The 10322-nt window shown below is 42.2% G+C and overlaps 1 protein-coding gene across 3 annotated transcripts; it reads right to left on the bottom strand.

The window, feature by feature from the left end:
- Window positions 1-624: 624 nt before the first annotated feature.
- LOC307082058 (uncharacterized protein) lies at window positions 625-10183 on the bottom strand. 3 transcript variants are annotated; one of them, XM_079745479.1, is made up of 16 exons: window positions 9773-10183; window positions 9239-9368; window positions 8378-8591; window positions 7671-7813; window positions 6926-7136; window positions 6773-6828; window positions 5799-5998; window positions 5588-5698; window positions 4648-4773; window positions 4054-4161; window positions 3778-3945; window positions 2204-2828; window positions 1997-2060; window positions 1717-1895; window positions 1518-1606; window positions 625-1352 (listed from the first exon to the last, which is right to left on the bottom strand). In XM_079745479.1, exons 1-16 carry the CDS (start codon window positions 9962-9964, stop codon window positions 1239-1241), a joined length of 2730 nt encoding a protein of 909 aa, XP_079601605.1. In that variant the 5' UTR covers window positions 9965-10183; the 3' UTR covers window positions 625-1238. The 3 variants fall into 3 exon arrangements, 2 of the variants coding, with proteins under 2 accessions (XP_079601605.1, XP_079601606.1); XM_079745480.1 differs by having other exon boundaries at window positions 2204-2825; XR_013812191.1 differs by lacking the exons at window positions 625-1352; window positions 1518-1606; window positions 1717-1895; window positions 1997-2060 and adding an exon at window positions 3456-3600 and having other exon boundaries at window positions 2723-2828.
- Window positions 10184-10322: the final 139 nt, after the last annotated feature.

Below are 10322 nucleotides of genomic sequence, written 5' to 3'. Positions count from 1 at the left end.
GAATGGTCCCCCCTGCTGGTGTGGATACACCACACCAGCAAGTGAACCATAGGACTGGTTGAAGCGCATGACGTTTTCTTCACATTCAATTCTGTTTTTTACACCTCACATTCCTTCTGTAACTTCGTCTGGATATGTTATGCTACATTTAAAAGTTATTTAAGAGTTTTTTTAATGGGGTTTAATTTACTTTCGCTTAACTCATCTTTTTGTTGATCAAATGGTCATGAATAATAGCAAATTCATAGACTTCTGTCAAACAAGGTAAAACAGACTCATTGTCTATACTGTTACACCTCATATTCCTTCTGTAACTTGGTCTCGATATGTTATGCTACATTTTAAGTTATTAAGAAGGATAAACCCATTTATTCTCCTTCACACATACACAAACTCACACACACAAACACAAAGAAAGGGCTGACTATAACATTACCTATACCAATTTATTAAGAGGGTCTCCCTTATGATATAATTAGGTTTACCTTGGATGAAACATCTTTGATGCTCTATTCTCCCTCTATGTAATAGAGGAGCAAGGTTGCTGGCACAAGCAAATAATTTACATAATATCAACGTAGAATTTAAATTTTCCTATCATCTAATAAATAAACACAAAGCATACCTGACAAAGGTTTGAGTATAACTCAATTGTTTATTTCAATATCGGACATCATTTTTTAAATTAAAATGGTTAAAAAGGAATGTCAGATATTGTACGATTATTGAGCATTATGAAATCTGGAACCGATGCAACACAAAACAAAGTGACCCAATTCATTAACAGTCTCCCCTTTCGAGTGCTTCAATATTTTCAGTGAGATTGTATTTTTGTTAAGGGGTCCCAAGGGGGCCCAAACTCCCGAGTGAAATCCATACAGATCGGTTTCAAGGACCAACGTTGATTTAACAAAAGAAATTCAACATGTATAAGGCATTTAATTTCTAAATTAAAATAATATTGATTATTATTCACTCGCCATTTTGGAAATGGCGAGTGAAGGACACAAATCAATATTTAAAAAATAAATAATAGTATTGTAATCACAATTCTCTGATATTTTAAAGGCATATGAGGTCAAGTAGAAGAATAAAATAATTAAACCATATAATCAAGCCACAAAAGTAATTGCAGTGAATGGCCTTTTAATAAATACTAGATTGTTCTAAAAAGTCCAACCTAGAGGTAGTCTAAAATGGTACCTGAGGAAAAAAACAACAACTGTATACTTCACAATTCAGTTGATGCGGCTGCTGTTGTTGCTGTGGTTTACTTTCTGCAGATAAATGGCGCTCACATTCAGGGCGTCCTCATGTGGTAAAAACTCTTTCAGCAAAAATGAAAGGAGCATCTGTCAGAAAAATACAGGCAAGAAAGCAGTTGAGATTTCTACATTATCCTCACGTGTATGTTTGTTTCTTCAAACAGAAGGGCACAACAAATCAAAGTGATGAACAAGGCTCGGCTAGGATGAAGGCAGTAACATCACTCAAATGAGTCAGCTTCAGATACTCACATACACCAACTTCTTGTTCTCCTCGCTGTCCTGGAAAAGTCTAAAAACATTCTCCACATCAGTCTTCTTCAAAATGAGATAGCTGGAAACTGGGTCAAGAACAAAACACAGGAAACACTTGTTGGTCGTATATCATGAAACTAGCGCCAAAAAGCCACATTGGTTGTTGTGTCTTCACACAAAGAGAAGGGCGGCTTACATTTAGCATTGATGAGTTGATGTGCTCTCTCTTTGGTTTCCTGTTTTTCCTCGGCTGTACGTGGAGTTGTTGGGTGTGTGGCCGCACCTGCTGGCCACTGCTTGTTACGCAAGTTGTCTATGTAAGACGCCATTTGCAATTCTGTTGGGTTCATCTTGGTCAAAAAGGTGTTCACTTTTCTACGAGGGAGACAAAGCATGAATTGAAAGCGATACTTCAGTCTACAAACACACACTCTACAAGTTAGAATGTGAAAGTATAAAGTGTGAAAGACCCTCACTTCTTAAGGATCGGCATGACAGGCATCAAAATGGCATCAAATATGTTTAAGAGTATCGAGTTGCCTGCAAGATAAGATTAAAAAAAAATTGGCATTCGTAAGAAGGAAATAATTCAGAAAATGACTTTTCAAGCTCATTGAAAATGGAAAATTGCACACGCATCAATCAAGATTTGACCTTTAAAAAAAAAAACAATCCGAACAAACCCGTGATTTCCTTCAACAGATCAAAAATGGCTTTGGTGGCTTCCAGGTTCTCCCTGCAGACCTGGGCTCTCTGACCCTGGGGAATGTCTTCCCTGGTCAGAGCACTCTCCTCCTTTCCTTTGGGCCGGAGGAGTCCGCCAGACAGTCTTAAAGGCAGCCCCACTTTCTTAGTAGACTTAGCGTGCGCATGTCTCCACATTAGGAGGACTTCACTGTCCTCTGGCAGGGCGACATTGTGTCGCGATCGTTGAGATAGTTCGACCATCTGGACTTCATCGTCGGCCTCTCTTGGGGACAAAAGAGATTCTAGCGACCTGGTCAGAGACACTCCCTTTATGATGTTTTTCAGCTGGGAAGTCAGAGGGATAGAGCCGCCTTCCCCTCTGTCTGCATTGTTTGGGTCAGTGTCGTTATGCGGAACAGAGTCTGAACCGCTGTTCTCTGAATTTTCCTCAAATGCTGTCGCAGGAGGATGGTGTTCAGGGTCGCCAACAGCCCGGACGATGTCATAGGTCATGCCCTTGATCTTCTTTCCGGATCCTTCACTGGGAGATTCTGCATTCAGCGTGGTGGTTTCTGGTTCCGGGGAGCACCACACCTTTGCATCTACAATTAGGCGATTCTGCTGTAAAGAAACAATGATTTGTTTGTGAGTTGATGGCATTAAAACACTCACACACATTCATTGTCACAAATGATGGCGGTACTGTGGTATTGTTAAAGACATAAGAGATATTTCCAAGGTTCTTGAATAAAGAGGTAAAATATTGCCTTTAATTTATTTTAAGATATCTTAATGTACTCATCCTTAAATTTTCTTCAGCATCTTAGTCTTCAGCATGTTACAGTTAAAAAACGTGTATATGCTCTTACATTGAATGTACACACATTTTAAATCAAGCTGTTACTAAGCAATAGTATGTCAATCATATCTTTTGGATTGACGTACTGTTGTTGACGCAAATCGAGACTGTTGACGATTATAATTCCATGCAAATTACTTTTTCTAACATGTATGAATAAATATGCAAATACACGTACGCCCTCTCACTTCAAAACACACAATTCCTCCATGACATCAATCAATGTTTATAAATAATATGCAGCAATTACCATTTGAGCATGAATCTTCACATTCCCGGGAGCAATGGAACTGATTATGCAACGTCGCTAAAGACCTTGTGTGGCGTAATGTCAAGAATGCAGGGTTTTGATTTGACCAAGCTACTGTGTTACGAATGATAACGTGTACCTTTTCCATTCTTGGCACGAATTTCAAGGCAGACAGGTTTTGCTTGTTTTTTTGCAAGTATCACTCTCTAAGCAAGCATCATTCTATAGGATTTTACAAGCGTTTGTGTGCTCCACTGTGTACAAGCGTTTGTGTTCCCCACGAGCTGTGTGGAGAGATTAGCACCATCATTTTTCATTTTTAGCTCCATCTCAAATTGAGGCTAAAGTCACTCAGCCACATTAACATTGCATTTTGAGCCGTTCCTCTGGATTTAGGAATTCTAACATTCTAGGAGGAGACTCGTGACTCTGAATTTTTCCAAACAACAAGGGTGAGTTACCTCCTCTTCCTCCTCCTCCTCTTGTCCAGGAGTCAAAAGGTAGGCCAGACCACTCAGAAGACCCCACACCCCCCCACCATTTTCCTCCTCATTCAGCAGCTTGTCCAGGGGGCACAGGAACTGAAACACTGGCTGGGTGTGGCCTATCAGCTCATCAGAGACCAGTTCCTTGAAGCAAAAAAAAACAAACATTCGCAAATACCAAATACCACAGGGCACATTGCCACTTTGAATGCGGCATGTATGCGTGGATTGTGTCTAATGGGTGAGTGGTACCTGTAGGAAGAGCTCCACGGAAACTCTGACTTCCTCTCGGAGCTCAGCACTGGCCTCCTGCTGGGAGTTTGGTTCCAGATTCGTGATGGAGGGGAGTCTGGGGGCATCCTGACAAAAAGTAAATGAGAGAGAGGCTATGATAAGTTGTGAGAGCAATGGTCCCACTATGGTTTCAGATTTGAAAGTGCCGGCAAATCAACACAACACAACATGTGAATCCAATTTGACATTGTGGTATATGCCCAAATGACGTAAAAGTTATGAAACAAGTCTTGTTTTCTAGAGTCTTGTGGTTCTACTGGAATAAATGAGCACAGAGACAGAAAGTCATGGTGTTTCTCTACACAAGCAACGCATGTCCATACAAAGACTATAGATTTTAATTGCACCAATCTGTTTATAATTGATTGCGGGCGTAAACATACATGCCTGAATACATTAACTGAAACGGGACTTTCTTCATTGGAAAACATATATTCAGCATAATGCAGTATGTAGCTGTAATTAACGGAGCATCTGTGATCACATCTGCAAAACATAAATGTAAATGAGTCTTCAGAATTTAAATGATGTGTCCACGAACGTGATCCTAACCTGCCATCTGTTGCGGAAATATATGACCTGCAGGTAAGTCTTCCTTATGTCCCAGCTGAGGTTCTCTGGGCTGTCCCTCTCTTCCAGGTGGAGAGTGAAGAACAGCTCTCCTTCTTCCCCGTCCACCTAACACACACACACACACACACACACACACACACACACGATTAATGCTCTGAGCTTTCTACCACATTGCGAACCAGGCTGTGAACAATGTTAATGAAAAACATTTTGCATGTCTTTATACTAAAATCAGCCATCACCAAGGCTGGCCGCCAAATACTCACATTTTTAGATATTTTATGGGTGCTTAAGCTACCTTAAATGGAAAGAGTCTCTGTATGTATATATGTATTTCTGTCTTTGGATTTCTCGACTTGTGCATCTGTTTTACTTCACCCTTGGTGGTTTTATTGCTAAGGACCCAGTGAAGCGCAGTATCAAGTGTTGAGTTCTTTGGATGAGCTATTTTCGAGTAAGCTGGAAGCAGCAATAAATTACCAAGGCCAAGCAATCGGCCCGTTACAAACCGACACCTTTTGAACCAATACTGCACTAGTATTTATAATGGTGTGAATCATACAATTATTGTTTGATAGAACACTTTCTGCCATAGGATTTATTTTGCTTGTTTCTATGAAAATGTCTTCAACAGTGTATCACAACTCCTTTGGACTGGTCCTCAGGACCTCTGGATGTGTGATAGGGTGTATCTCTATCACATGTTCTACCTTTTATGGCACACTGCACTTATGCTATCTTAAATGTGCGGTGAGGACACATCAATAAAGATTATTCTATTCACCCCGCATACAGACACACAAAATAGGTGTTTAACCATTAACAAAACTTTAACAAGGACTTTATTTTACAGAGCTGCAACTTGCAGTAAACCAGCAGTTGGGTCATGTGCACCACACCAAAGAGATTTACCACTCACATTGGGGATGCTCACAGTCCAGTGGCCAATGCGCCACATCTCGTACGACAGCTTGAATTCCATCATGTCCTCTTGGACGCTGGCCAGGTAGTTCTGAAGATCGCCCCGCACCTGGTAAAAGAGAGCCAACAAACCGGTCAAGGTTTCTATCTCCGTATCTTTCCATCAAGACATTTGTTGTGAGCATGTTTACTGTGTGCAGGGATCTCACCGGATCAGAGTCTGGGTGGCTGCGATTGGAAGCCACTCTGCTACAGCCTTTCTCCTCCAGAGTCGGCGGGCCCTGGTTAGTCATTGCTCTGAAGATGAGCTCCTGCTCAATCTTCTTCATCTTCTTCTTCGCCTTCTTCTTTTGTCTCTTGTATTTCACCTTGTCCACAAACTTGACCCATCCTTCTTTGAGCTTTTTGGCTGGGGGTATTCAATGGTTTAAAAGACAATTAGTCATTTATTGGCAGGAGATAAACCTGGAAGTGAATACAATTAGGACGATGGTTATGACGTTCTACTTTATGCTTATCCATACGATTATTTATTTAGTAAATGATGAGACTGTCATTTTTGTTGCAGTACAGCACACATGCTTTTTGTGAGTAAGCACAATTTATTTCCTGTTGTAGGATAAGATATGAGCAAAGGTTATCCCAAATGCCTTGCTGTCAAGTGTTGTTTAGGTGAGGAAACAGAACACAAATTCTACTGATTTAAAACCAAGTCTAGGCTTTTTGAGCACAGTTGTCCAACACTTTAATATCGACTTGAAACAGCTCAAGGATACGGATGGTGTGACTATGGTCTTACTGCCTGAAATAACAAAATGTTCTGCTGCAAACAACTACTGTCAGTCTGAATGAATGGCAGACTCCTTCTTTCAGTGTTGTACACACACACACACACACAATGTGTCCAAAAGCACACTGCAACCACCCTGCTGTTTTTTGCTAACAACATCCATCCACAATTATTTAAACCGTCACACTAATGTCACATGAAAGTCGACAGTGGAAGTCTAGGCACGTCTATCTGCTGTTCACAAAAAAGACGATACTTGAGGTTGTTTCAGTGAGAACACTACATCCGTTTTGATCCATTGAGGAAATGGGACCAAATGTGGTTGACGTTGAGGTAGGACAGAGATTTCCCCAAAGTATTTTAAATGCAGAAGATATACTTGCAGACTCATACATCTCAGTTTCATCTTTTCCTTATGGCTTGAGGAGTTTTCCGAGTTCTCACATGACCTACAAACGCCCGCCAGAACAAGATGGGAAAATGCATCACAATGCGGCACTTCAATCTAACCCAAAACAAGCGTGTTAAGACCAGACAAATGCTCACACTTCACTGCTCTCTTCTTCCTCAGAGCCCTCGCTCTCCTCCTCCTCCTCCTCCTCCTCCTCCTCTCCCTGGGAGGGGGAGGAGGTCCTGTCACAGTCGGACCCCCGCAGCTCCTCCACAGAGCTTTTGGGAGAGGCTTTGACGAGCTGACCGACCACCATCTGGTTCAGGTGGTCCGGGTTCGACAGCCACGCCACCAGCAGCTCCAAACCTGGAAGACAGAAAATATATAAATTCCATCTTTATATAGGGAATTTATTAAGGCACTGCCATTAAATGCCAGACATTCCCTCATGTTTACATGGTGGAATCCAGAGCAACTGTGAAACTGTCAAATTTTACTTGACACTGTGTGTGTGTGTGTGTGTGTGTGTGTGTGTGTGTGTGTGTGTGTGTGTGTGTGTGTGTGTGTGTGTGTGTGTGTGTGTGTGTGTGTGTGTGCTGTCTAACAGGTTGCCGCATGCAGAAGAAAACACATGTCCCGAGGGGCCATGCAAAGGCCTATTCAAAACACTAACTGAGCAATGAAAATAGCTAAATGGGAATTCGTTCTGAATAGAAATAATGACACCATGTTATCAACAACAAAAGACGTAATGCCAATCCTGCTTTTGGACTGAAACAGACCATGAGGGATTACAACGCCGCCCCCTATCCTGCTACTTGAAGTGATAAAGGGTTATTATGAATGTATTCTCATATAGAATAAGTAATTTGTGTGCATGCGCATGTTCCACTTGCTCACCCTTTAAGGCCACAATCTCATTAAGGGCACAGCGATTCACATCCAGCCCACACAGAGACTCAGGGAACAGATTACGGACCAGGGCCTCGGCGAACACCCGCAGGACAGCCATTTCCTCTGCTCTGGAGCCGAACAGGGGATCCCTGTGACGAGACGCAGAGTTTGTAATTAACCGATTTTAAACGTACACCAACAAAATACACTTTGATTTAAATTGATCGTTGACAAGGGAAACGTACAATGTTGAATTTGTGTAAACATTAATAGTTCTGAGTCAGGTCTTTACACACAATAGTATACTACACTAGGGAGTAGAAACACAGTGGTGTGGTTTTCAACCAAAACTGTAGGATGAGCATAGACCAGGCAGGCCTAGCAAAGTTGCCTGGCCGATGGGCCAGGCAATCGGCTTGTGTGAATGTTCTTCTGTGTAGAAGAGAGAATCTTTGAGTTTGATTTTCTAATGGTTGCAGCACTGTTTTGATGACGCAGGTGAAATTCCAGTCGTAAGTCATCCCATAAAACACCTCAGGTTAAAAGACGCACGCCAAGGAAACAAAGAATGTCTGATGATTCACCGGTGACATAAAATCTGCCATAACAGACCACACAGCAAACCACTCTAGATGACATGATACCTTGTGCGTACGACTATTTAGAACTTGTAGGGGATTCCATAGAAGTAGAAACAGGAATAAGAACTTCACCTTTCCGCCTGCTTCGCATTATGGAAGTGCTGGGTCAGGATCCGGACGGAGCCCACCACAGCTTCGCACAGGTCAAAGTCCCGGGCTCTGCTGATGACCCGGTCCACCACCAGGTCAAACCCCCTGCCCAGAGCCTGATGAAGGGGCTGGCACTCAGGGGGCTCTGGGACGCAGTACCAGGGGAGGATTAACTGTCTGTAAGCACACTCGAACACTGGGTTGGGGAGGGGGGGGAACACATACAAAACACACAGGCACACGAAGAGACATGACCACACAAACATGCATAATGCAACCAAACAAAACACACACGTATGCAAACACACAAACATGCGTACGCAAACACACACGCGCACGCACACACACACAATTATTTAAGTACAGTCATGTATATATTCTCTAGATATTGATTTGGTTTTGATATGCACTTATTCTGTGTGTAACTTAAAAGCCAAAAGTAAACAACCAGGAAAATCAATACCAAAATGAAGATTCAAAAGCCAAAAGCGACCAACTAGCCTCCTTTGCTTCTGAACTCAACGCATTTGTGTAGCAATAGACAGATCAACTGTTGGCTTGCTTTCACAGCATTTAAAAGTGTTCTATAATTACTCCCGCAAAGCTTTCACTTCCACCTTGTAACATGAGCTCTCCAGAGCCTAATGCTTTAGGCAAGGTAACACTGTCATCTGTACACACACCGTTTGGTTGATAACACAATGGAAACTGTCTGGCTATATGAGCTCTATTGGACATTCGAATGCTTTCCTTCAAACTCATGTTACGGAACTCTGAAGGAAAAAGACGCCAAAGTACATTTACATTACAGTGTTAAATTCCGGCTGTAAAGGCAAGTCCTACCTTGCCTCAGCGACCTTTTGACGTTGGGATATTGCAGCTCAAACGAAAGGTCCTCCTGTTGATTAACCTGTGGGCTATTCCCTCCATCATTGATATCGAAACCAAAACATGTTGCACCAGCTACGTTTCCCTTAAAGAAACAATGGAAACATGTTAAGTTAAAAAAAACAATTAGGCCATCATGTGAACAATATAATGGTATCCGTTGTTGACATAAAGCAAATTCACCGAGGGCTTTGGCTGCATACCAACCTTTGAAAGACTTTTAAGAGTTGTCAGAACGTCCGAAGTCACTTTACCCACAATAAACGATAGATAAATCAAGGGTAGCCCTAGTGCATTGGGTTAATGGACTTGGTGCATCTTGCGGCACAATGCCGCAATGTTCAACTCAATTCTTGGGCACCTAATCGAGCTAAACAGGCTCCTTTGTATTTTATAATGATACAACATTTCCTCATGGTTGACAATGCATATTCTCGCAGGTACAGATCATCGCAAGAGTTAATCTTTGTGTGCGAAAATGTACATTACCCGATGATCGTCTTCCTGGGCTGTTTCGTCTGTTTGTGTGCCGCTCTCCTGGCCCATGTTTCTCAATGTCGGCGGGGGAGAGAGGTAACAACACAGGACACACAACACGAACTGAGTCGCTATTTGACCGTACTCTGAAAAGTACCATAGTGAGCCCATAATCATGGCGATCCATAACCGCCATGGGTACATCTTTCTTATTTTTCACCCACGAAGAAGTTCCCGTGGTATTGCTTTTACTTAGTTTCGACGTATAGGTTTAGTCCTATCACTTGCTCCTCTGGTTATGCACATCTTCAGTGCTGATACGATTCCGTTTTTCTTCAGGCGTGAACAGCAGGCTACTCGGAGCAGATGTGATGTACCAGCAGCCCCTACGTATTGGAAGCAGATGCGTGGTTTGGAGTCAGGGGGGCAATGTAATGCCATCTACAGGTTAAAAAGAGTCAAACTTGTTCGAGATAGGGGTCTGGGCGTGGACTAGTGTACTAACAAAAAAACTACAGGAGGATTTCTTTGCCATCGATTGGAGAATGCTACGTTTTTTTCT

This window comes from Pollachius pollachius (genome assembly GCF_949987615.1).
Source record: "Pollachius pollachius genome assembly, chromosome: 10".
NCBI classification, from domain to species: domain Eukaryota; kingdom Metazoa; phylum Chordata; class Actinopteri; order Gadiformes; family Gadidae; genus Pollachius; species Pollachius pollachius.
This window is presented reverse-complemented; position numbering and strand designations above follow the sequence as displayed.

Coding starts and splice junctions, on each gene's coding strand:
- LOC307082058 (XM_079745479.1), bottom strand. CDS start 9,964: ATGTACCCATGGCGGTTATGGATCGCCATGATTATGGGCTCACTATGG. Junction 5,999..6,772: donor GGAAAAGATGAAACTGAGAT/GTATGAGTCTGC, acceptor GAATACCCCCAG/CCAAAAAGCTCAAAGAAGGA. Junction 2,829..3,777: donor AGGAGGAGGAGGAAGAGGAG/GTAACTCACCCT, acceptor GTTTCTTTACAG/CAGAATCGCCTAATTGTAGA.